This window comes from Heterostelium album (assembly GCF_000004825.1).
Source record: "Heterostelium album PN500 unplaced genomic scaffold PPL_contig12, whole genome shotgun sequence".
Lineage (NCBI taxonomy): Eukaryota > Evosea > Eumycetozoa > Acytosteliales > Acytosteliaceae > Heterostelium > Heterostelium album.
In genome coordinates this window covers 1,280,089-1,307,606 of record NW_008805089.1, presented here as the reverse complement: position 1 = coordinate 1,307,606, position 27,518 = coordinate 1,280,089, and the positions used below count along the sequence as shown (strand labels likewise).

Here is a 27,518-nt window from a genome sequence, read left to right as displayed (position 1 = left end):
AAATGAATATAATAGAAATTCCTAGCGAATATTTTTAAGAATATCAAACTAAAATTCAAATAATAAATATATCCAATAGAAATGCCTTTATTTTGATAGAAAACAGTGATCTGGATGGAAATCAATTAAATGACCACCAAAAATCTAATGAACGTTTCGGTGTCGAGTTTCCCGTTTTTTGATAGGTTTGTAGGTGTTTAGTATTTTGCATTTGAAGAGGTGGTGCTCGGTGATCTTGATCGGAATTCCGAATGGTTAGCATCCAAAGGTGAGGACTATCAGGAATCGAAATTTTTTTTTTTTTTTTTTTTAATACTCAAATGGATTTTATTGCTTGGTTTGAGATGGTTTGGATTGGTTAATTGCTTAGTATTGAGAATGTTGAGATTGTTTGGATTGGCTTTGCTAATTGTTTAGCCTGAGATGGTTTGAGATTGTTTGGCTTGGCTTGGCTATTGCTTAGCTTGAGATGGTTTGAGATGGTTTGGCTTGGCTGATTGCTTAGCCTGAGATGGTTATTTTGGATTTGATTGGTCAGACACAACACAGGTTTTGATTTTGGCTCCATCGGTTCGGCGTTCTCGGTAAATGGGAAACTTTTCCTTGGTGTTCTTGTAGATTAGTAGGTGAATCTAAGAACTTTTGGTCATCCAATTGTTAATCTTGTTCTAACGGAGTGCAAGCGCGAGCATGAAGGGACACCACCCTAATGGCTAGCGTCTAAGCAGGTTCACAACTCCAGCCAATAAGAAGCATCGCTGCCAGTTGGCCAAGTTGGGTACACGTACACGTATCTGAACATAACAGACCTGGGAAGAAAAAGAGGTAGAAAAGGGTAGAAAAAAGAAAAAAGATTTAAATTCGAAAATAAAAGAAAGGAGTGGGTTTGGGTTACTAAAAACCACTTTACTTAAAAAAAAGTTATTTAAAAATTAGTAAGAGAGAAAAGAGTACAAAGTATTTAAATAACCACCTTTAAAGGAGTCCTAATACAAATAAATTAGATAGAATTTTGAAGCCTCGAATCAAAATTTTGTTTTTTATCTTGTTATATCGGGATCTTCATAGCTCAGTTGGAAGAGCAATCGACTTCGAATCGATAGGTCATGGGTTCGAACCCCATTGAGGATATTTTAAAATTAAACTATACTGCATGCGGTAAGGTTTTTGTTGCTATTTGTTCCTGATTTTGTACAACACCAATACTCATAAAGATTCAATTAACTTTATCTTAATTGTTAAAGTATTCTAAATTTAAAATCATATAAAGATAAAGGTTATTATCTGTATACATTAAAGATCAAATAAAGTTAATACATAAATCTTTACAATATTTATTAACTTTGTATTTAATGTATTTAAATACACCGTGTATACATATTATTTGAATATTATTCGTATTTTAAAATATAAATGGATATGTTAGCATATTCAAAATAAACATTTTATTTCTTTTTTTGGACAATATATTAGATTAATGTATTTTCCAATTTTATTCCTATTGTGGATAGATGCTGTGACACAATGAAATATACACCATTATCTAGATATATTCATCCAGATATAGATAAATTGAGAACTGCAATAGAATAGAAAAAATATGAAATCAGATTCTGAAAATCACAAAACAAGTAAAATTGATCTACTACTAAAAAATATATATCATTAAAATTTGTAAGAAACACAGTAAATTACATCCAAAGCCAAAAAGTGTGGTGAATTGAAGATTTAAAAAAAATTCTAATCTTGTTAATTATTAATTTCCTGATTAGAAAGAATGGTTGCAAACAATAGATTAATATTATTCTATATTAATTTTCAACACGCTGAATACTATATTACTATAAGGAGTTTAAATATTATATCTCATACAAGTTTAACAAATATTGATTCGATTTATTAATCTTATACTTATTTAGGTTTAAATATTTAAAATTAATATCAATGGATATGTCATCTATGAGAATGTATTAAAGTTAAATAAAGAATAAAGAATGAATTAGAATATTTATATATCTTTTGTACTTTACAACATTTAAGTTTAAAAATGAGTATATAATAAGTTATAAAATTTATCTTTATTTAAAGTTGAAATAAAGTAAAATTTGAATAACTTTTTAAGTATTGATAGTATCAAACGTACACTGCTACATATCGGTGTTCCGCTCCTATTTGTTGATCTGATCATGTCAATGCTTACTAACTCTCCCTCTTCTGTTCTAGTGAACGGCTTCAAAACCAAGACCTTTTTCATCAATAGGGGCACCAAGCAAGGTGATCCCCTTTCTCCTACTCTCTTTGTTCTCACGATTGAGTGTTTGGCGAGAGCGATCATCGCCGATTCGCATATTGTTGGTCTACCTTGTTCTGCTCCAATCAAACTTGAGCAAAAGAGATTTGTATTGAAGTATCTACCGCCCGAAAGAATCAAGTTGCTCATGTTCGCTGATGACACTGGTGCTTTCACCAGGAACTTGGATGAACTGCATAGAGTCATCCACTGGTTTAACCTGTTCAAGCTATCCACCACTGCGGACGTTAACTCTAGTAAATCGGTTATCATTCCGCTCGGTAACACTTCCATTGCCAACCTTCCGTTCCCTGTCTCCACCGTCCCTGAAAGATACTTAGGTGTCAATTTCAACCCGGATGGTCACTGCTCCAAACTGGCAAGTATACTCAATCTTATTAAAGCTAACCTAGCTCTGTATAAGTATAAAGTTTATACTCTAAGAGCTAAATCAACTATCATTAAATCTTATGTGCTTCCCATGCTCTTCTATCACTTCTATCTTGAATCGCCCACACCTGATCAAATCAAGCGGGTCAACAGACTTATCGCTTGGTTCTTCACCAGTGCACCTGATGCCAAAGCAAAGTTCACCGCTTTGATGTCTTTGGACAGGTCTTGCTTTCACTGGAATGATGGTGGTCTGAATTTATGGGATCTATCTCTTCGCTCTGCTGCTTATAAGATATGGGTCTTTAATAGATTCCTGTTGTTAAGTAGAAGCAACTCATTTGGTTACTTCAAAACTTGGTCATCCATGCTTGATTGTGCCAAAAAATTTACTAATCCAACTTCTTCACCTTCCTTCAAACTGTTCCATTCTTCTTGGATGGATTTTAGAAACAATCATTGATTGGTAAACTCTGAGTTTTTTAATTTATTTAAAATTTCTTAAAATATTAATTTACTTTAGCAAACACATGATTCGTCAACAATGATCCGAATAACTGTTTTTAAATAATAAATAAAACTAATTATCTTCTAAAGAAGATCGTTTTGATTAGTGTCACATGTGAATAGTTAATATCGACCTTCATTGTTAACATATTGTAATGAATGGTTGACTTGGTAATTTTATTTAATTCACAAAATTAACGACCCATGGCATGTTTACTCCTATGGAAGTTAACATATCCTTTTTTACTGTGTGATTTCTTAACAGCCAATGGTTCATTTGCTGGTTTCTTTTCTTCTTGCTCTTGAGTTTCCAAACTCTCACCGTCTTGGACGGGTACACCCAAAAATACATCCAAAGAATCATCATATTCATCGTCATACATGGCCTCGTAGTTTGAATAGTTTGTAATATATGATTTAATGTCACGAGTCATTGGTACATTATCGTTTGATCTGTAAATAATAAAAAGAATTAGAATATAATTTCAACTTGTGTAACTAATCTGTATCATACTTTTTACCGATTGACATCTCGTAAACTTCAACACTTAAATTATTTACATCAATATTCTTTGATGAAGTTGTATTAGTTGTTGTTGTCGTTGTTGATGTTGTATTTGTTTGTTCAGTAGGAATTGTTTGGTTGTTGTTGTTGTTGTTGATGGTTGGTGATGTTGAAACTGCAAAAGATTCTAATCTATTCACTGACTTCAAATGTGATGGTAAACTATCTTCAAACAATGCATTGACTGTATTCTCTACATTGTCATTATAGAATTTCAAACATTTAAAAATAAACTTATCACCCCAGTCCTGGAAGATGTCTTTTACACTCTGAATGTTTTGGAGATCGGTTGGATTTGGTTTCTTTTCTTCGGTGACTGCCACTGGCGATGATTGTTTTGATGATGTGATTGTATTTTTAGTTGGTTTATCTTTTGGTAGTTCTCTACCCATCATATTTAAATAATAAGTTAATTTAACTTTATCACTAAAAAAAAACATATAAATAATAACAATTAATAAGATGAAATATAATAATGTTAATTTTTGATACTACTTACATTTCACTATCAAAACAAGACAACTCTATTAGCTTGGTAGAGAATGAAGATTTCTCTTCATAGTCAAATAGAATGGAAGTGGGATTGACAACTTCGAAATAGGTATTGAATTGTTTGGATCTTCTTGATTTCTCGAAATCCTTGTACTCTACCAAGCGACCGAGCATTGACAGCAAACGTTTCGACACCTCGTGGTAAGACAATCTTGGCTCACCCTTGGCTTTCTTTCCACAGACAACACACGGCTCACTCAGTAGATTCACCAGTTGATCCAGTTTGTTGGTGTGACAATGCTTAATAATGCTGTGAACGATACCAAGTATATGTGTCTTGATTGGTTTGAGCTGTGACTTTAATTGAACACCAACGGATTGCTCGAAAATTGGAATTAACTTTTCATAGAAATACACGATAATCGGAATGAATGTATCATTATCCTCGAATGCATGACAACCATAGCTGAATACCTTTAAGAAACAATCGACACTATAAACTATATCCAGCAGGAATGAACATGCATCTTCAATCTTTAATAAATCGATATTGTTCTAAAAGTAAGAAAAGTAAAGTAATATTTATTTGTAAGTAGTCCGACGTCGGTCTTTACCGATCTATTGTATTCACTTACGATTTGAATAATACTTTGATTAAGTTCAAGTAGAGAACGAGATAGTAAAGCAACGACAGCAGGTAAATCATCATAAAACTTTGGCTGATTATCAAACAAACGATTGACAATCGATTTGACTTCTGGTAGACAACGATTTGCAAAAACAGAGCATATATCGATGATTTTTGATATGTCAAATAGTGAACGTTCGTAGATTGCCTTGGCATAGTAGTCACGATCTATATATTGTCCATTCTTTTCCTGTAGCAATGACATTCGCGAGAGGACAGCGAGTACACGTTGTTCGAGTACACGCTTCGACTGCTGGAACTCGGCGGTACCCAACGCCTTGGCAGTGTTGGTGCCACACAGATTGATTGGTTGATGCGGACGACTCACAAACCGAAGAAAACTCTCGAGAAACTCGACCACCGTTTGATTCAGTAGTATGTGACTCCAGAATACATTGTAACGCATCTTTAACAGTTTAGAGAGGTCAGAGTTTAGCATCAGTAGTAGCTCGTCGGCTGCTGCGTTGTTGTCATTCGAGTTATCGGTGGGCAGGAACGCCAGCAACTGCAATGGTTCTTGTTGAAGCCAGCATTGATCGATATCCTTTACTTTTTCAAAATGTCCCAAGCTATTCTGAATGAGCGACTCTGCACTTTCTACACCAAGATTTGCTTTCTGCTTCTTTAGTTCAAACTGACTAAACTCTTCTTCTTTATCCAATTTCAAAATCTGTTGTTTCTCACTTTTGTTTGTATGTTGTTTTTGTAGTTGTTTTTGTTGCAACTCTTCTTGTTTCGCTTGTTTTGCTTCATATTCTCGCTTACTATATTTTGGTTTGTTATTTCTTGAAGGAGTACTCATAACTTTATCTGTCTTGTTATGTTATTGATAGTAGTAGTAGTAGTACTTTTATTTTCTATCTCTTTTTATTTTACTTGTTATTATTATTATTATATATATGTTATCAAATTGGATATTAACATTAATCAAACAACAATGATTTGATAGTTATTAAAAAATTAAAAAAAAAATATGAAAAATTATAAAATGGGAAATTCTTGAGATCATTTTTTTTTTTTTTATAAAATAAATTAAATGTTGTTTTTATTTGTTGTTGTAATAATAAATGATATTTTTAACCCTTAAGAACAAACTTCATTGTCAAGGAAGTGCTGATATGATGGAGATGGTGATTTGCAATGGTTGGTAGAGTTGGAGACGCTTCGAATTAATCTGCTACCCCAGCTACTCTTGACACCACCACTACTGCTGCTACTGCCACTGCTATTACTGCTGCTTCTGGAAGAGTGCGACGATGTAGTGGAAACAGATGAAGAGGATGCCGGTGAAAACGATGAAAGATTAGAGTTGGTCGATGTACAAGGCGAGAGTGGCTGTGAAATCGATGAAGAAGAACTCGATGACATATCCAATTTGGAATACTTTTTAGTTTTACCAACCGGTGATGTATTCTTCATTGGTTGTGATTGTAATTGTTGTTGTTGTGGTTGTGGTTGTTGTTGCAAATTCATTGATTTCTTTGAAGAGTTTGAAGAGTAAGATGAAGACAGAGATGTACTACTACTATTAATATTTGATAGTGGTGTACTACTATGAGATGATCTCTTGATATGTTGTTGTTGTTGTTGTGGTAATTTAAATTGATTTCCAGATGTTGAATTTGGATGTGAATAGGAATGTGAATGAGAATGTGAATGTGGAGGTGGTGGATAGGTGTTTGAAAACGATGAAACTACAGTGCCATTCAGATCACTGTGTGTATTGTTTAGAGACGAGGAGATATGTGGTTTTCGATGATCAGGCGATGTGTTTAGACTTCTAGAGGTTAGACTACCACCACCACCGATGGGTACGGTGTTTCCGGTGGGCTTGGACGGTGACGACGATTTGGTTCTTCTGTGATGTGAGAATGACGAGTGGTGAGGTGGTGGGTAGGTTGGTGTCGGTGGCAATTGGACACTGAGATCCTGGTTGAAACACCAATCAGAGTGTAATCCACCGCCACTGCTGCCACCTTGTTTCTGTGGTGGCGAAGACTTTGATTTCCAAGTCGATCTCTTTTTGATTTTTGATGATGACGATGAAAGTGATGATGAAGATGAGCCAGAGTAATTGTATGAACTACTTGGCGATGCATACACCCTGTTGTTGATAAATATAAAAACAATTTGAAATTAATATAAAATAGGTTTAAATCTTTTTTTTTTTTTTTCTTACAATTTTTCATTTCTCTTAATTTCTTCTTCGCTTGGATAGTCTTCAGTTTCTTTTACCCATGGTTGTACAATTAACCATAATCTACAAAAATTTAGGAATGATTGATCAAGTAGTACTATTAGTATTTTTAATCAATCTGTTTATTTGTTACACTTACCCAAGCTTTTTGAAATAAACACATTTAGTAGGAAATGATCGAGGTGTATATATAATAATGGCTCGCATTTCATTTATGCTATCGATTTTTCGTTTTTATCTATTGAAAACCTACCAGGTTTTACAATTAAAAGATTAGTATCTTTATAGACAGATATAAAATAAAATAGTTTACAAAAAAAAAAAAAAAATACAATTAATAATAAATAGTTTAATGATATATAAATAATCTATAATACACTTTACTACACCCAAAAGGTGTATTTAGTATTTATAAAAAAGTAATATTAAAAAACAAACAAACGAAATGGATGGATTGTCAAAGATTGTATTGTGATTATAAATAATAATACATATTTTAAGTAAATAGAATAATAATATTATATATATATATATATGATCTGTTTATAATGATTGTTTAACACCAGGAATAGAATGCTCAAACACTAAATAGTAGTATTATTTTAGTAAGGTTATTGATTTCGAAGTCATGATCTTTACTTAATACAAACAGACAAACAAACAAACAAACCAAACAAACAAAACACACACAAATTGTTTGACGCTTTAGTATGTGTTCAACAGACAGAATGTTGTTAATTGTACATTTCTCTCTGGTAAACCAAATTATGATAAAGACGATTCGCCACTAAATTTACAATGAGACAATGTGTTTTATTTTCTATAGGGTGTCTTTACAATGACACTTATTTAGAAGTTTATTGGTGTGTGGTTACTTCTAGAGTAGAGTTTAGTTTATTATTTAGATTGCTAATGATGAATATGATTGTGGTAGTGGTGTGATGTGGTGTTGGTATTAAAATTAAAGTGACATCTCTCAAACAAAAACAAAAAAAAATCCAATGATAATGTCAAAATTAGAAATGCAGTGGTAAATATTTGATGAGTATTAAATAGATTCTATTAAGTAAATATTGGAATAGATTAAAATATTTATGATTTTTTTTTATATTAATTCAATCTACCAATAACATACTATTCTATTTTTTATTTTTATTTAATCCTACCTGAATAGCTAGAAAAGTCAATAGAATCTGTAGATAGATTATAACGATTGAAGTATCAAATAGAACTACGAATGACTTATGTCAATGGATGATAAAAATGAATTACATTTATAAATTTCTAACAAATAAAAACTTATAAAATTATATATAATAATGGATCAAAAGATATTATAAAACAACATATTCTTTTATAAAAAAAAAAAAAAATATATGCTTTAAAAAAAAGAATAGAATTAAAAATGATAGATAAATAAATAAGAATAATTTTAAAAGTTACCTCTAATATAATTATTTATATAATATATAAAAATAAATATTATGATAATAGATTGTAAAAAAATATATTTTAACAATTGTCTTTATTATAAAAAGTGTAATATTTATTTTTTAATATTTTTTTAATTATATATCTTGATAAAGGATATGATAATTCGTATACGAATTTGTATTCAAATGAACATTCATTTTTTTGCATAAAAAAAGTTAACCACACCATTGTACAATACGAAACAAAATAAATCATTGTATCAATTCTATTTTTATCTCTATAAACATACATGATATTCAAAACTATTTGATTTTTTAAAAATATCACAAATATTTCAATCCTGATAAAGTAATTCTCAATTAATAAATTAATGATACAATATATTTAAAGTAAATTTTAAAAAAACATAAATTCTATATTAAATATTATTCCAATTTTAATTATTAACTAAAAGTTTATAAAAAATATTTTAAAAAATAGTTCTTTTATTATTTTTCAAAAGTCTTTAACTAATAAGTTTAATTTATTTTTCAAGTTTAATTTTTTGAACAAATTTATATTTCAAATATTTTAATAATGAGAAACCTAATAGAAAGAAAATATGAAAAATAAATTGATTTTTTACCTATTTCTTTAGGACCTATATATTTCTTAAAGAATATATTTGTACAAAAATTTATAAACTTGGATTTATTTTTAATAATATTTTATTTAGAAATTAAAAATTTGGTATGAGACCTACTGATTCACTATCAGCTTGTATATACAAGGTATACAGATACACATAATATCTATATTTTGGATGTCCGGTAAAAATTGGTTTGATGCCTGAGTTGATATGGTGATTTGGTTTGTTCAAAAAGTGGTGGTCAACAGTATCGAGATCACGAATGAAAAGTATTTTTTTAGAGTCTGCATCATCCTACCAATGTCCATCGCATTCTTTACTCCAGTAACTCGATGAATATCACTAGAGAAACAATAGTGGTAACCCATTGTACACCAACAGATACCACATGGAATTCTACTCTTTAATGAAGTAGATCATCTTCATTCTTCAAGCTGCCATTGTTATTATTGTTGTTGCATTCATTGTTAATGATTGGCACTTGATCTTTTATCTTGTCCATATATTCAGTCAGACTTTCAAATAGATTATCTATCTTTGCTCTTTGATTTACCATATCATCTACAATAGTTTGAAATAATCCTAATAAAATTTATAATTAAATTAATATTTTAAAAGTTTTTTAAAAAGTAATAATAATTTATCTTACCATTTTCAATTATATAATTATTTGAATGAAGACTTATTGAACTATTATCATCACATCCATTACAATGAGAGACTTGACAATTGATCTTCTTTCTTCTACTATACGGAGTTTTGAAATCCTTTTCTATTGAGCATTGATGGGTTGGAATCATTTTCATGAGTGGAATGAATTGTTTTTGAAAAAATAGAGTTAAAAAAAAATAGTAAAGATAAATTAATTAATAATTATGTCTTTTGTTTGAGGAAATTTAATAAATATAAAATCTAAACAAAAAAATGTTACTTTGAAATAGAATATTACTGATTTATTAATGATAATGATTAAAATGTAATTTCTAAAGATTAGTAATTATATTAATGAATGAATCATTGGGAGATTAAAAAAACTTGATTAAATAGCTTTAGGATGTGGGGGGGTTTAACAAAAAAAAAAAACAAAAAAAATATCTCTAAAAAGTAACGTGGGTGTAGTTTATCAATCGATTGGAACATCGAACTATTATTTTTTTTGAACCAAGATTTTATATGATTAGCAATTATCTTAATTCAGTTTTAGACATATGTGTGGTTTTTGGCTGATGATAAGATGTGGTAGACCTACCTGTTATTAAACAAAATTTCCTTTTTTCCATTGGATTAATATTACTCTAAATTTGTAAGTTTAAATTAATGATTATGATGATGTTGTTGTTGTTGTTGTTGTTTTCGATTTTTCCTGTTTATTAAAGTAATGGATGGTTTGGTTTATGAATAATAATATTATAAATTTAAAAATTCAGATGTTATGAGGAATGAATAAATTGGTGGTTAAGGTAGTAGTATCAGATGTAATTATGAAACTACTTGAGATAATAATGTTTTTTTTTTTTTTTTTTTTTTTTTACTTTTTTTAATCTACTTTTATTATGAAAATTACAAATAATGATTTATTGTGTTGTTGTTGCTGCTGATGTTGTTGATATTATAAATTATAAATTAGTTTATTTATTATTATTATTATTATTATTATTTATTAAAGATAAATAAATGACTGTGTGTTGTTGTTATTATTATGTATAGTGTTAGTGTGTTACCGATCCCTCTCTTTTGTTGTTGTTGTATTCATATTAAAATATTGTATTAAAGTTCTTTTTTCCCATCTCTTTATTATTATGATAATAGAAAATAACATCATAAATATGTTTGTTTTTTTTTTTTAAATTTATTTACTTATTTACTTATGTACTTCTTTTTTACCTTTGGAATATGTATGTGTATGTATGTTTGTCTAATCATTTTTGATTGAATAATGATGATAGCATCAACACACACCCCCATTTCATTCAGTGAACAAAGATTTTATTAATTTTTGTCAAATTTAGTAATCCAAGAGTATATGAGGGTGACAAGAGATGTGGTTGCAGACGAGGGGTAATTCTTTATACTTATTATAATAATTGACAAATTTGGTAATTAATGTACGATTTTGATCTTGTACACACAAGTTGGGTTGAAACCAATAACTAAATTGAATAAATGCAACAACAAATAAAAAATAAAAATAAAAATAAAAAAGAAATTTATTATTTTAAGTAATTACAATGTTTTCTTTCTTTTCTTTTTGTTAGATTCCTATTTTGAAAAACTGAAACTATTATATTATTATTATTATTATTATGTGTCGGTGAGATTATTATATGCTAAAGAGTGATTTAACTTTATGATCACTTTCATTATGCATTGATATTAATATTCGGATACGACTATGATTTTTTGTTGCTGTTGTTATTATTATTATTTACTCTATTATTAGTAGTTGAAGTTGTGGTATTAGTATTATTATTTGATGATGAGTATGGATAGTCCACATTAATTACATTATCACGTCGATTTGATCGTACAAAAACATCGTTAATTGTAAATCTTGAGTGTCCACGATGATGTTGATTGGAGTGTGGGGATCTTTGACCTCTCAATAATAGCGAGATCTCGCTACTATTATCATTATTATTATTTACATTGTTGTTGTGTCTATTGTTGGCAGGTGTGGAAGATGTGGTTGTAGTAGTAGTTGTTGTGGTTGAAGTTGTAGGTGATGATCGTGTTGCAGTACTGGTGCTAGTCAAAGTACTAGAAGTAGATTCATTTCTCTGCTTTTTCTTTGGTGAATTTGAATGAGTGGATTGCGACGATGAAGATGAGGATGATGAAGCTGTACTATTTGGTTCTGTATCTTTTCTCTTTTTATTACTATTGCCGCTGCTACTGCTGCTACTATAATTATTAATATTATTAATTATAGTAGTAATATCTTCTTTATCCTTCTCTCTCTCTTTAGCTACATATTGAACTAAATGTATATCTTTTAAACAATATTCCGATCTACAACATGCACATGTTGAGAATGATTTGGTGGAATTGATAGAGGTGATCCAGTAGTTCTTGATGAAACACTCCTTACACATGGTTGGACCGCAGGCACACGCGAAATTGGCGCAACAAAGAGCCTTTCTGTGTCTGCTGGTGGAGGTGGTTGTGGTGGCTGATGCGCTGTGACTGCTGTTGGGTGTGGTTGTGGTGTGTGGATTTACTGTACAGTGTCGCTTGATGGCGATGTTTGCCTGTGACTCCATGCATATGACACAGGTCTTGGAGGCGGTGTCCGGCAGCTTCTCGACGCTTGCCTTGTCGAGCAGGTCGAGCACACGCTGACGAAACGCCTCTTCGGTGGGTGGACATATATAGTCGGCGAGTGATTTGATCTGTTCGATTTGCTGCCTCATCATCGGTTCGAGTTGTGAGAGCGATTGCTGCAGGTTACGATTGGTGCTGATGATGTTTTTCAGTGTGAGTCTCAGCATCTCGTCTTTCTCCATGAATTGCAGCTCCTTGTCCATTTCATTGAGCATTTCAGCCATCTTTTTATACTTTAATACATCTTTGTTGAACGACTCAAACTTTGTACGATAGGTCTTCATCTGCTCGACAAACGGGAGGTAATGTGGTTGTGAATCTTCAAACTCTGAATTCAAGCTGTTAATGAATCTAAACAGTACTTGAGGATGTGGTGAAAATATTAAGTGAAATGCTGCATCCATTTCTTTATAATTTTATAACAATATAATATATATCTATAATATAATATAAAAATATGATTAAAAAAAATATATATCTAATTAGATTAAATTAATAATAATAACAATAATAATAATATCTATCTATACAAATAAACTGATGTTGTGAATTTTAAAAGATATTTATAATATACTATATTTATGTATTTATGTGTAAGTAAGTAAGTAAGTAAATAAGTAAATATATTTATATAAATGTTAATATTATTTATTTACATGAATGTGAAAAGATTATAATATAAAAGAAAATGAAAATAAAGAGTATTGATGAGTTTTGAAATATATACAATTAGAGTAAATTAAATTAAAATATAATTATAAACATGTGTTTATTGAGTGTTTAATAGTATCCAAATTTTGTGAAACTTTGTTTTTTATTACTCCTTTCCTTGTCAATTGAATTTAATTTATTATTTTTTTTAAAAAGTTTTTTTTTTTTTTTTTTGGAACAATTGTAATTGTAGTCAACTAATTGATTTAGAAGATTAAAAAGAAATTTCTTATGTCCTTCCAAACCAAAAAAGGAAATTCCTTAAAATTATAGAATCATTTTTGAATAGAAAAAATAAAGATATATAAAAAAGTTATTTTTTTTTTTTTTTGTCGTTTTTATTTTTTTTTTTTTTCAAAAAAATTCTTTAAAATTAAAAATTAACAAAAATAAAAGATATTTATTTATATTTTCACTTATTCAGTTCTTTTTATTGTCTGTATATGTGTATGTTCAAAGAATAAATAAAGAGAAAAACAAAAACAAAAAAAAACTTCAAAAGTAATCATAAAAACAAATTTATATGTGAAGATTTTTGTTATTGTTTGTTTTGTTTGTTTGTTTGTTTTTTTTTTTTTTCATTAATATATATTTATAAAGATAGAAGTAGTAGTTTTAGAACATTTGTTTGTCAATTGATATAGTTTGAATAGATATTATTTAGATTCAAGTAGTAATATATAGCTGTAGAAATAGAGATATAGTAACAACATCATTATTTTTAAAGCAAGTTGATAATAATGGCGTTGCTGTCATTATCACAACATGGAAAATGGTTCTACTTGGTCGCATTTAATGTTGTTACGGTGATATTGTTCATCGTGGCAATACAGAGTATCTTTTTTGATATCGATCCAAACATATGTACGATGACCTATATGTTGCCGGTCTACTACTCTGTCTCTACGAACCACTCGAGATATCATCTCTATCTCTATCGAGAGTCACACTCTGTTCTACCACTCTCTTCACTCACCAAAGACAACTCTAATCTAAACCTCGTCTCAACAACAGACTCGACTGTTGTAAACAATCTTTTAAATAGTAATAATAATAATAATAATATAAATAGTAATAATAATAATAATATAGGTAATAATGCTGCTGCTTCAAGCAGTAGTAGTGGTGGTAGTGGAAATAATGGTAATGCAAATAATAATGCTGGTGTTTCTTCGACCACACTTTCGACTTTAAATAGTAATAGTAATAATAATCAGAATCCAATAGGTGGAACGACACCTAATGCACCGGCATATGCTGGTAATACAATTAGTAGGCTTGGTAAACCACTGAGGGGTGTACCTGTTCTCTTTATACCGGGAAATAGTGGTAGCTACAAGCAGATAAGATCGATCGGTGCAGAGGCATTTGCACATATCAACAGAAGAGAATCATCGTCGAATCCATTCGAAATAGAGAATCCAAACAAAAACAAAAAGAAAAGAAAGCCACAACAGGAGCACTACTACAACGAACTCGACATATTCACTCTGGACTTTGAAGAGGAACTCTCTGCATTCGGTGGTGATGTGATGTTTGATGAAGCGGAATACGTCAACGATTGTATCAAAGTAATATTGGATCTTTATCACAATCAACCGAGTGATCCTGATAAAGCAAAGCCAAGTGTAATGTTATCAATCAATTCATATCAATTCATATCAATCAATTCATAATATCATGATTTACTTACTTATTAACTCAAATAATAATATTATTATATAGTCAGTAATATTAATAGGTCATAGTATGGGTGGAATTGTAGCTAGAATGAGTGTATTACTACCAAATCATATCTATGGAAGTGTTACTACGATAATAACATTGAATACTTCACATAGAAATGCACCGATCTACTCGCATCAATCGACATCTCATTTCTATCATGAACTGAATCGTCACTGGAGCAATTCAATTCAACCAAAACACTTTGAATTCAATGAAAAAGGTGAACCAACAAATCTACCTCCAAGTATGTTACATAAAAAAAGTTAATAACAACAACAACAACAATAATAGTAGTTAACTAACTTTTTAAATTTAATCAATTACAACTTAGTTTATGATAATATAGTTGTTATTTCAATAGGTGGTGGACACAGAGATACTTTGATTCGATCGGAACTGACTTCGTTGAATGGTATCGTCAGTGCAGAGAGAAGTTTCTCAGCGATTACCACCTCGATTCCCGATGTTTTGATGGAGACAGATCATCAATGTATTCTTTGGTGTAATGAGGTCGTTGTTTCGTTGGTCGAGGGTCTGCTGACACTCGCCCACCCTCTGACCAAGCAGAACACTTATGCTCCACGTGAACGACTGGAAATACTTCGTTCACAGCTACACAGTCACGTCCCTGAGATTCTGGGATTCACACCGTTCGTAGACCAACAACGATACATGGCAACAATGAAGCAGACTATCAAGATCGACACTGAATCACTCACCGACATTGCCAAGAAGATCGACTATGAGACGTCGCCAATGGTCACGCTACTTCACCGTCCGTCACTCGCCTATCAATACCAAGCGAATCAACGTGTGACATCGTCTTCATCGCCCGTCGAATCGTTTTACATTCACTTCCGTATCTCTGATTGGATACATGGACAACAACAAGAGGATCAAATGCAATCACAACAACAACAGCAACAACAAAACATTGGTGAACCATTCAACTTTGCATTGACAACAAGCTTACCACTGGGAGAATTCACTGTCGTTCTCTATAGTCAAAACTATTCAGTAGCAGAGGAGATATCGTATAAATCATTTTCATTCCCTCCACTTCCTCCCCTTACAAAATCAAACATTGAATCACCAGTTACACAATTAGTACTTCAAGCATCTGAACTCAAAGATTTCCACTCGATCTTCATTGGATTCCCAAAGTCTGCTAGAAAACAAAAGTTTATTGCAATCTCTCAATTTTACAATACAACTGAATCTCAAGTTAATGTACCATCAACCGGTATTTTTGATGGTAACTATTATAATTTCATCAATAATCATTGTGATAAATACTAACACAGTTGAAAAAATAGTTCATAAATATACATTACCTGTAGGACATTCATTGGTTTATAATTTTAGTTTGCCATTCTATCACAAAAAGTATCCTTTGAAAGTACGCTTGTCACCTACTCAGCCAAAGAAACAACAGAGTCACGATCATCATCAATCAAATGTGAAACCACAAACACCAAATGCTCCAATTTTCTTACCAACAACCTATCAATATATTCCTGGTGTTATGGAGGAAGGTAAATTCGTATACAATTGCTCACTTACCAAAATCAAATTCCATCAATCATCGACACCCTCAAAAATCAAGATAAACAATAGTGGTAATCAACAACCACCACCACAACAACAACAAGACAATAAGAGAATTGTTGTTGAAAGTGCACTGGAAATGGAGTCCAAACAGAATACCGATCAATTGCAATTCGTTGAAATCAATAATCATGTGGTTGGCGAGACACTCGAGCACAATAAGATGCATATGCTTCTGCAGGAGAGTACAGAGTATGAAGAGATCATCACTGACGATACAATCGATCCTGAACTCGATGTCTATGAGGATGTCTATGTCGAAAGACCACATTTATTCATGGTATTGGATCCCTATATATCCTATGAAGTTACATTCACATTTGACTTTTTCGGTTCGATTGGATCAATGGTGTTCTCCTATGCACTTTCACTATTCCCAAGTTGCTATGCTTTATTCCTATGGGTATTTGCATCACAAATGAATTCCTGGAGAAAGAAAGGTAAAAAATCAAACAATTATCAAAGAAATACAACTAAACATATACAATCATATTTACTAATTAATCTTCTTTATTTCTAAACACTTTTAGATGAATTTCCAAATCTTTTATTAACACTACGAGAAGAATCAGTCATTTTGGCACCATTCTTTATTTTAATACCATTATTTATTTATGTTGTATTTAATTTAATTGGGTATACAAATCCATCTATTCTATCTAGTAGAAGTTTAATTCCAGATCCATTTATCGATTCTTTTATGTTGGAACAAATTCCTCCGTTCTGGGTTATTCCATTCCTATTTATATTCTCTGTTTGCATTGTAAGATCATGAATTTACATCCTATTAATTCTCATCACAAAATAACTAATTTTAATATATAATCTACAACAACAATTAATTGTAGCTGACAATTTTAATTTTAATTGTTAATATATTATTTACGATTGGATCTTACATTGGCCATTTCATTCCAACTTTTAATACTACACGATTGTATATAGGCAATTTCCAACTTTCGATTTCCAAATGGCTCATTGTCGGTACTATTTTGGTGATTGTGATACACTCTGCACTCGGATTGCTGGCATTCCTTTTATTCCTCTTGGTATCACCATCATCACCGATCATCGGTGCACAATCGACAAGCAATATCCTGCTGCTCAAGAAGAAACCGGCCGGTGCAATGAAATCCAGTGGTCAGGAGCAACGCGACCTCCAGCTCTACCAACAGAGTCTCTTTATGATGTATCTGTTTGCCGGTTTGATCATGGCACCGAATCTTATCATCTGGATCAAACACCTCTCGTTCGAGTGGCAGGTATTCGACTCGTACGAACTCTTTATTCTCGTTGCCATTGCACACATCTGTCTCTCGCGAATTGAACTCAATCAAAACAATCTGTTCCTCTTGCGAGCCGTCTTAATTGCCTCGGCCGTCATGGTAGTAACCTATTCCATCTTACTACTCTATCGAATTCTACACTTTACACTACTACTCTCAGTTATCTTTATCGTTTGTCACATATGGTCACTGAAAGAGAAAAACAATTAAATACAAATAAAACAAAAAAAAAAACAAAAAAAAATTACAATATGTAATAATTTTAATTTTTTAAAAAAATATATTAAATATCTTGATCTTAAAAACAATTAAAACTCAACAGCAAATTGTGATCACCAAATATTCGTTAATATATTTTTTAAATTTTTATTGATCGATCATACATCATCATTATTATTTTTTTTTGATTTGTTTTTTTTTTTTTTTTTTGATCCTGGTGTGTTGGTTGGTTGTGGATGAAGATAAATAAGATCAACAACACACACATTTAATTTAATTTAATTTATCTGTCTATTTTTTGAATCATTAATTAAAATATTATTAAAATAATAATATAATCACAACTGTCATATTAATTTTCATTTTCACAATTTATTTAGATTTTGTTTTTTTTTTTTTTTTGTTTTTTTTGATTTTCACTTTTTTGTTTTTTTTTGTTTTTATCCGACTTAAAGCGTCCTAAACGAATCATCATTGTCTACACTAAAATACTTCACAAAATTATACCTTTTGTGTAATAAATCTTTTTTCATTTTAATTTAAACTAGTTTTTTTTATTTTTTTATATTTTCATATAACATAGTAGTACCAAACTAGATCAAGTAAAACACCATTCATATAATTCATAAAGTTTTTAATATCAAATATACAGAAAAATGTCGATCACAAGCCGGATTTTGAAATCAACATCAGCATCGATTAAACCATATAATTCAATATATTTAAATCAAAATGTAAGTTTTAATATTTATAAAGACCCTACTTTCATGCATTATCATTGGCAGCTTGGCACATCATTAAAAATAATACAATCGTATTTACTTTACAATACATCAGTCAATCAACTATCATTGAATCAAAATATCTATCATAATATTTCGGATTTTAGAGTTTGGATGGATGAGAATATTGTATTTATAGAGAATTACAGTCAACAGAGATGGATTAGAAACAGAACAGATTATGGACAATAATACACGACATGATCACTCGATTAATAAGGTTAAAAATCAAAAAAAAAAAACATGAGGAACATTTCACCCTATTTTTATGTTTCAAAGCACCAAACATTTTTTAGCAAGTTGTGGCGTTTGATTTGTGTTAAATTTGCTTTTTTTTATTTTTTTGACTTGCTCACACCATGATCATGTAATTAAACACTGATCATGATCATTTTTTTTATATTCCTTATTTAACAAAATGTTTAAAAGTTTAAAATAATCATCTATTTTATTGTTTTTCTTCTTCATATCTTCTTCTTTTTCAAAAAAAAAAAAAGAATCTAAAAATAATTTTAAATACAAGAAAATAAACATATATTAACCAGTGAATTCTTTTCAAACTTAGATTTCAAAAATCCAATATAGTTATAGAAATAATCAGAATAATAATCAAACTAGTTATAATAATAATTTAGGTGTAAAAATGATTGCGAATCACTATTGTACCATGCAAACACAATCAAAGATAATGTCAACAATCAATCAGTTTGTTGAAAAAGTTAAAAAGAAGTCATATTTCATTGAGGAACATTTACACAACGACAGATACACACCACCCTCCAATATTCAGCTGTTGGATCCATTGAATAACCTCAGCACTAGATCGTCTGGTGACATCTATAAGTTGGTCGATCAAGACCTGAATCAAATGACAAAGAATATTATCGATACCGTCACGAATGGAATCAGTGGAAGTGGCGAGCACGCTGGTGGACCATCGAAACTGACTCACCCGGTGTTGAAATCGATCGCTGCATACTATTTCGATTTGAAGGGCAAGCGTATTCGTCCAACGATTCTGCTGCTACTGGCACGTGCACTCTCCATTGCCAACTCGGCGAATCCAGCGAATCAAAGTGCAATCCAACCGTCGTCGGTTCAGATGCGTCTCGCTGAAATTGTAGAGATGATTCACACAGCCAGTTTGGTGCACGACGACGTCATCGACGATGCCGACACCCGTCGTGACGTGCCATCCATCAATCACACCTATTCCAACAAGCTAGCCATCCTTTGCGGTGACTTTTTGCTCTCACGTGCATCGGTACTGCTTTCAACCCTCAAGAATCATGAAGTAACAGAGTTGATGTCAACAGTTATCTCTGATCTCGTAGAAGGTGAATTCATGCAAATCAAAGCCAGTGGGTCATCATTTGATATTTACATTAGAAAAACCTATTTAAAGACCGCCTCACTTATCGCCAACAGCTGTAGATCAACTGCAATTCTTTCAGGTTCCGATCGTCAGGTTATTGATATTGCTACTGATTTTGGAAAGAATTTAGGTTTAGCTTTTCAAGTAAGTAAATCATGAAATAATTATCAAATCGGACTCATTTAACATGTAATATATATATCTCAATTTACTTTTTTAGATTGTAGATGATTTATTGGATTTCACTTCTTCAACAGAGTCACTGGGTAAACCAGCATCGGTAGATCTATCACTTGGATTGGCTACTGCACCAGTTTTATTCGCTGCACAAGAGTTTCCAGAATTGGAAACACTCATTGAAAGAAAATTCTCCATGCCAGGAGATGTCGACGAAGCAAGAAGACTCGTTTTCCAAAGTAACGGTATCGAGAAAACACGTTCACTTGCAATCGATTATTGTAACAAAGCTATTCAATCATTAATGTTATTACCACCCTCCGAACCAAGAGATTTACTAATTACACTGACTCATACTGTTGTCACCAGAAAGAGATAAAAACTTTTTTTAATAAATCGAAAAAAAAAGGTAAAAAATGATAAAAAAGATATATAAACAAAAAAAAAAACAACAGAAAAGGCAATAAAAGAAACCGTGAAGGTTCTCAAATCAATTTAATTATTATTTTAATAAAATATCAACACTTAAAAAAAAAAATTATAATTTTATTTATTTTTTTTTAAAACTAATAAATAAATTTAAAATAGTTATTATTATTTTTGTCTCTTGAAATTGGATAGTATAATTCAATTGAATCCAGTTTCAAACCTTCCGATTTCAATATAAATCACTGTGACCAACTAGATCTATCGATAACTTAAAAGAATCAACTACAAGAAGAGTCGATAATATACATAAGTTAAACTGATCTTCAAATATATCAAATTAAGAAGACTTGGAAATCAGAAATTTAATTAGATTTATTTCATTATAATAATCAAATCTATAAAATTAACCTTTTTCAGAAACAATTAATATATTTATACATAGGAATTGTTGTGGACCATAGGTTTCGCAAAATTAAAATTATTTTATTTTATTTTATTTTTATTTTTCTTTTGAAACCTGCAAATTATAATCTCCTTTTGGAAGTTGGTGGTGATTTTCTGCATGGCTAAAGTCCTGGTATTGGGACAAGGAATTATAATTGTTTTTGGGGTTTTTCAGATTTTTTTTTTTTTAACGATTATAATTTTTTCGTTTTTTTGGTACCTAAATCATAGGAGTACCTTTTAAAAAACAAAAAGGATTTGGTTTTGAGGGAGGACATAATTCATTCATCACTCATTTGGAGGTGACCAAATTTTTTATCATGCGATGACATATTTGTACACCGGATACTTTTGTGTATTTCTTTTTTTAAAAACAGAAGAAAAAAGCTATACCATCTATATCGGATTGGGTATATCCAAATAATTGAAACTATATTTATACACTTCGTTTCTTTTCTTTTTTCTATAGAGTAGATTTTTACTAAAATATTTAAGAGATGAAACACAAGTATAAATAGCAGACATGTTGGAGATAGAGTTTAGCTCATTTTGTATTTTCATTCCACTGTATAATTGTAAAAACATAATAACTCAAATAAAATGAATAAATCTATATATTTAATATTTATTATTTTCGTAGTAATTGGAGAAGTGATTGGTCAAGTTTCACCTCCATTTTTTGAACAAAATCGTGTTTTCAATTTAAATTATGGTGTTGATAAATTCAAACAAGTCCAAACCACTAAAAATGGTGCAACATTTTTCAACTCTAGACAAGCCATCACTTTTAACATTCCACCTAACAGCAACACAGTCAACACATCGATTCCGCTAGTAGGAAACGTATTTAACATCACCAGTAGCAAGGAAACTTTCTACACATCAACATCCATCAACGATCTTGTCTATGCTTTCGGTAAGAATACTATCTACCTGTTAGACCCATCACAAAACATTCTTGCAACTGCAGCACACACATTCAGTAGCATTAAAAATTCTTTTACCTATGGATCAAATATCTATTTCATTGTTACTTCGCCATCCAATCAATTTGTATATTTTAATCACGACAATAGTTTCCTTCAAAATAACACTGTCTTTACACCAACCTATCAATACATTAATATGACTGGAAGTTTAACATTCTGGTCAACATCGATTGCTCTGTAAGTTGTAAATTAAAATGTTGCAATTAGATATAAAATAAAAGTTAAGTTATTAATAATCATATTCTTACTTTTTATCCATAGTGGTATTGATCAATCTAAAGGATTGGTATTCTTAGGTGATTACAATGGTAACATTGCTAGCTTTAACTTGAAAACAAATACACAATTAAAGTAAGTTCTATAATTGTTTTTATTTATAAATTGAATGATTAACTTTTGATTGTTTTCTTTTCTTTTCTTTTATAACAATAGTACTTTCACAAATACTACTGTTTCAAATAGATTAACTGCTGCTGTTAATACAGATAAGAATTTAATCTATTTCATTTGTGGTAGCTTTTCTATCACTATGGATGTATTCTCCTACTCTAATATCTCTGTTGGTAGTCTAATTCCAGTCGGAACCTACAAGATCACCAATTTCGGTGGCTCCCTCCAAGGTGGATATGATTCAAGTATTGGTGAGGTGTTCTTTACTGGAAATGAGAAGAACCAATACGGTCTTGCCCTTTTAGCCATTGGATCCAACGGAAACAATCAATCTTACCTTGATTTCAACTCTTCAAGTTCAAGTATTGAGACTAGTTCGATCGGTTTACAAGTAGGTAGCCAATTCCTTACCATCTATACTGGAGATGAAGTCATCCAAGTTTCCTACGATACCGGTTGTCCATTGGATTGCAACAATCGTGGTAATTGCTTCTCTGGTACTTGCAACTGCAATGAAGGTTATTCCGGTAACTCTTGTGAGTTGAAGCTCTGTACTTCTTTGAACAACTGCTCGGGACACGGAACTTGCAATACAACCAACGGAACTTGCAATTGTCAAGGATTGTGGATGGGTAATCCATCATGTAGTGAGCTCTCATGCTACATGAACTGTTACAATCATGGTAGCTGCAATACCACAGACTTAACTTGTACATGTGATAGTGGATACAATGGTGTTCATTGTCAATATACAACAAATACAACAACAACTACGACTACTTCGACCTCAACAACTGGTGTTCCAACAACAACATCCACAACATCAACTACAACAACCGGTGGTGATACAACATCGTCTACTACTACTACTACTGGTACCACTACTGCTACTACTGGTATGAGTGCCAATTCTACTGGTGTTATTACAACCGAAGAACAAACAACATCTCCATCGATCACCACCACTGGCGACAATAGCTCCACAAAGATTTCAATCAATTACATTCTCATTTTCGTACTTTCACTTATCTGTTTATTCTCCTCCAATCCAAACGACTTAATAAATTTATTATCATAGATTATTACTTTTATATAATAAGTAATAATTAAGATATTTTATAAAAATATATATATATATAAATTATTATGCAATAATATTATAATTTTTTTAAACAATGTTATTTATATTTATACATATACTAATACATCTATATCATTCAAACAATTGAACAATGTATATATTTACTAATACTATCTATTTCATTCAACCGGTTACTCTTCTGCGCAGAATATCGACTCAGGTTTGTTATACCATCGTCTAAATTACACTACTATTAAATAAAATAATACAAATATATCTGTTATTCAAATGTAATTATATTGCAAAATTTTTTTATTTTTTTATTTTATTTTTTCAGGCTAGGTTTTCATTGATTTTCATCAAAAGCATTGCCAAACATTCAGTACATTAGTAGCAGCATTAGTTATAGTAACAGCAGTAGTGACATCAAAACTAGTGGTAGTATCAGGAGTTGTTTCAGAATGTGTATGTACACTGTTCTGTTTAATCAATCTATCATTATTTTAATTTACTTGAATCAATTTAATAAATAATAGAGAATTATATTTGTACACTTTGCGACAACTTTATAATGTTAAAAAAAATCTTTGTAATTGTTTTATTTATTTGAAAAAATATTTTGTTTTCTTATTCCAAAACCAAAGGAACTATTTTTGGAATATGATCTACATTTGTCCTATTATTATGAATTTGTTATTAATATAATTTTTATGTTTTAAAACATTATATTTACTTACTTTAAATGTAAAGATTTAAAAATAGTATGATATATTTTCTCTTCTTTTAATTGGAATAATATAAAGATTGCCCAATATACATAAAGTAGGAAAAAAGTAATATTCATTCTTTTAGTTTATAAAATGGAATTTAAAATGTAAAATGATTGATTGTAGAATTAAATAATCCTTCTTTATTTATAAAAAATTGTAATATAAACATTTTATTTTTTTACTTAAAAAATTAATCGATAAAATGTTACAATAAATATGTATAAATTACAGAATGTGTTGGATTTTAAAAATAAACACCACTCCCCACCTAAATAAGTAATCTTTTTAAATATAAATCTCTAACTTTTTATAAATCATTTTTAAAATTTAACCCACAGATATCCAAAGATAATATTTTTACATCTTTTTTTAGTTTAAATCAATCTGATTATTTTATTTACAAACAAAAAGACACTTTTCATATATTAGTGATTAATTAGATTGATTTAATTATTTATTTATTTTTATCTTGTATCCTATTAAACTCTATTGTCTACCGACCAAACTATTTGATTTACCTAGCTATAAACGAAAAACATTAAAAAAATAACTAAAAACTAAGTTATTAAGGCACTTTATTTACATTTAAACAAATATTGAAAAAAAAATTGTGGGATAAAATTTAAATAAAAAAAAAATTACAAAGACTTATTTTTAAAATTATATGAATGACTTTTCTCTAAGAGGTAAGAGGTATCTCGAAGAGGAGGGATGCTTTCGTCATATAATTGATGTAGTTTCTTGAGCCTACAGAGTGAGGATTAGCAGAATTGGTTACTATATTCTTATCTTTGAGATCTTTGGGACAATCTTTTTGATGAGAGATATGAACTATTTATTAATTTGACATTAGTAAAATGAAAAAATGCACTGAATGTTTGGCAATGCTTTTGATGAAAATCAATGAAAAACTAGCAGAAAAATAAAAATATAAAAATATAAAAATTTTTCCAATATTATTACATTTGAATAACAGATATATTTGTATTATTTTATTTAAATAGTAGTGTAATTTAGACAACTGGATAACAAGCCTGTGTTGCAATACTGCGCAGAAGAGTAACCGGTTGAATGAAATAGATAGTATTAGTAAATGTATACATATATATATATTGGTAAAAAAAAAAAAAAAAATTAATGAGTGAAAATTTTAAAAAATAAACCAAATTTAGTAATATGTTATTTAATTTTTTAACTCTTGTAGTTATTTGCAAATTAAATATATATTATAATATAAACATTTTTGGATTTAAATTTTAACAAATACATTTTCACTCAAAAAAATTATTTTTTTTTCTAATTGTAAAATACATACCCGCAATTGTTGTTTCTATCCTTGGACATGAGAATGTAACCTTGGAGACCCCAGGCTGGACCCCATGAATTCTTAACGATCCAGTAGTTCTCGGTACCGGCTTCGACGTTGGAGGTTGGTTGAGCTGGAAGCAGAGGTACCAGAGGCTGAGGTACCAGAGGCTGAGGAAGATCCTGAAGCGGATGATGATCCAGAGGCTGAGGAAGATCCTGAAGCGGATGATGATCCTGAAGCGGATGATGATCCAGAGGCGGATGATGATCCAGAGGCGGATGATGATCCAGAGGCGGATGATGATCCAGAAGCAGAGGTACCAGAGGCAGAGGTACCGGAGGCAGAGGTACCTGAAGCGGAAGTACCTGAAGCAGAGGTACCTGAAGCGGAAGTACCGGATGCAGTGGTGGATTGACCAGAGGATGAGGTTACAGTACCAGAGGTGGCTGAACCAGTACCAGAGAGGGTGGTAGCGGTGGTGGAGGATGAGGCTGGACCTGAACCGTAACCAACAACCAAGACACCGTGGTCGAGTTGGGTGGTTGAACAAGCTGGCTCGTAGTAGATACCAGATGAGTACAATTGGAAGGAGTTGTGGGAGGCATCGATGGCAACAGAAACTGGGTTAACGTTGGCAGCTGAAGCGAGGGAAGTCTCAGAACCAGAGGTGACGTTGACGTATGAGGAGATTTTGGCTCCAGAGTTGGCAGAGTTGTAACGGCACTTGTTCGGTCCAGTGGCGGTGTATGGGTAGGATGACTCGGTGTCGATACCACCATTTTTGATAATATATTCCATAGCAGCCCACATGAGACCACCATTGCAACCTTGATTTCCTTCTGGGACGGAACAATCGATCAAGTTTTGCTCGGACAAAGCAACCAAGTTACCGGTGGAAATTTCGTGAGCACCCTCGACGGAACCAGTGGTAGAGAATGACCAACAAGAACCACATTGGGCTTGGTTCTTGATTGGGGTGACGGCACCCTTGGCACGCCAATCGACGGTTGGGTTCAAAGCTTTGATGTTGAAGTTACGGTCAAAGGCACGGGCGGCAGCGACGTTCAAGAGACCAGAGGCATCGATCTTGGTACCCAAGTAGATACGTTGGTATTCAGCGTTGGTAAGATCAGCGAAAATGTTCATACCGAGGACGGTGGATGAACCCTTGGCATTCCATTGTTGGACGTAGTCCATATTCTTCTTGAAGACACCGTAACGATGGTTGAATTCCTTTCCGTCGTACTTGACGTTGTTGGTTTGCATCCATGAGACGAAAGAGTCTTGGTATTGACGCTCAGTAAAGGCGGCGTTGGCAGAGAGCACAGCCAACATAAAGACAGTGCATGCCAACAAATAAGCAGATAATCTGTACATTATTAGTATATATTATTTGTTGAGAATAAATTAGAATGAAGTCTTTTACACTTGACGTCCACCATATTTATATCCTCCACTCATCACGTGATATTTCACCCACATATTGTCAACAAAGTCCGATTTGCATTGAACTATGGTAAAAAAATTTAAATAAAAAATAAAAATCAACCCAAACAACAAAAATGAAACCACACCAAAACCAAAACTACTAAAAATTTAATGATGATTTTTTTTTTTGGCTCCGAACAAATCGTTGGAAGAATCAAAAAAAAAAAGATTTTGGAGAGAGACCCCTCAAAAAACTAATCAAAACAAGAGTACTTCAATA

At 31.2% G+C, this 27,518-nt stretch overlaps 6 protein-coding genes and 1 non-coding gene across 7 annotated transcripts; 4 read left to right on the top strand and 3 right to left on the bottom strand.

The window, feature by feature from the left end:
• Positions 1-730: 730 nt before the first annotated feature.
• ascc2 (ASCC2 family CUE domain-containing protein) lies at positions 731-9,991 on the bottom strand (the record flags this gene model as incomplete). Its single annotated transcript, XM_020576623.1, has 14 exons — positions 731-809; positions 1,625-1,648; positions 2,205-2,381; positions 2,809-2,933; positions 3,199-3,237; positions 3,421-3,640; positions 3,702-4,178; positions 4,252-4,799; positions 4,880-5,746; positions 6,028-7,036; positions 7,112-7,226; positions 9,490-9,592; positions 9,745-9,773; positions 9,841-9,991. 14 exons carry the CDS (start codon positions 9,989-9,991, stop codon positions 731-733), a joined length of 3,963 nt encoding a protein of 1,320 aa, XP_020433872.1.
• Positions 1,059-1,131, top strand: PPL_05750. Its single transcript has one exon. It is a non-coding gene; the product is annotated as a tRNA-Arg (tRNA).
• A 514-nt stretch (positions 9,992-10,505) lies between the features above and the next one.
• PPL_05748 (uncharacterized protein) lies at positions 10,506-12,916 on the bottom strand (the record flags this gene model as incomplete). The annotated part of the gene is made up of 4 exons (XM_020576622.1): positions 10,506-10,554; positions 11,264-11,341; positions 11,419-11,450; positions 11,621-12,916. The coding sequence occupies 4 exons, from the start codon at positions 12,914-12,916 to the stop codon at positions 10,506-10,508; spliced, it is 1,455 nt and encodes a 484-aa protein (XP_020433871.1).
• A 1,047-nt stretch (positions 12,917-13,963) lies between these two features.
• On the top strand, positions 13,964-17,334 carry PPL_05747 (GPI inositol-deacylase; the record flags this gene model as incomplete). The annotated part of the gene is made up of 6 exons (XM_020576621.1): positions 13,964-14,294; positions 14,316-14,851; positions 14,949-15,195; positions 15,298-16,206; positions 16,256-16,999; positions 17,090-17,334. 6 exons carry the CDS (start codon positions 13,964-13,966, stop codon positions 17,332-17,334), a joined length of 3,012 nt encoding a protein of 1,003 aa, XP_020433870.1.
• Positions 17,335-17,529: 195 nt separating this feature from the next.
• On the top strand, positions 17,530-20,777 carry coq1 (trans-prenyltransferase; the record flags this gene model as incomplete). The annotated part of the gene is made up of 4 exons (XM_020576620.1): positions 17,530-17,748; positions 18,986-19,066; positions 19,412-20,365; positions 20,442-20,777. The coding sequence occupies 4 exons, from the start codon at positions 17,530-17,532 to the stop codon at positions 20,775-20,777; spliced, it is 1,590 nt and encodes a 529-aa protein (XP_020433869.1).
• Positions 20,778-21,871: 1,094 nt separating this feature from the next.
• Positions 21,872-23,728, top strand: PPL_05745 (uncharacterized protein; the record flags this gene model as incomplete). The annotated part of the gene is made up of 3 exons (XM_020576619.1): positions 21,872-22,437; positions 22,522-22,611; positions 22,693-23,728. The coding sequence occupies 3 exons, from the start codon at positions 21,872-21,874 to the stop codon at positions 23,726-23,728; spliced, it is 1,692 nt and encodes a 563-aa protein (XP_020433868.1).
• Positions 23,729-25,888: 2,160 nt separating this feature from the next.
• On the bottom strand, positions 25,889-27,187 carry cprD (C1 family peptidase; the record flags this gene model as incomplete). The annotated part of the gene is made up of 1 exon (XM_020576618.1): positions 25,889-27,187. One exon carries the CDS (start codon positions 27,185-27,187, stop codon positions 25,889-25,891), a length of 1,299 nt encoding a protein of 432 aa, XP_020433867.1.
• Between the last annotated feature and the right edge of the window lie 331 nt (positions 27,188-27,518).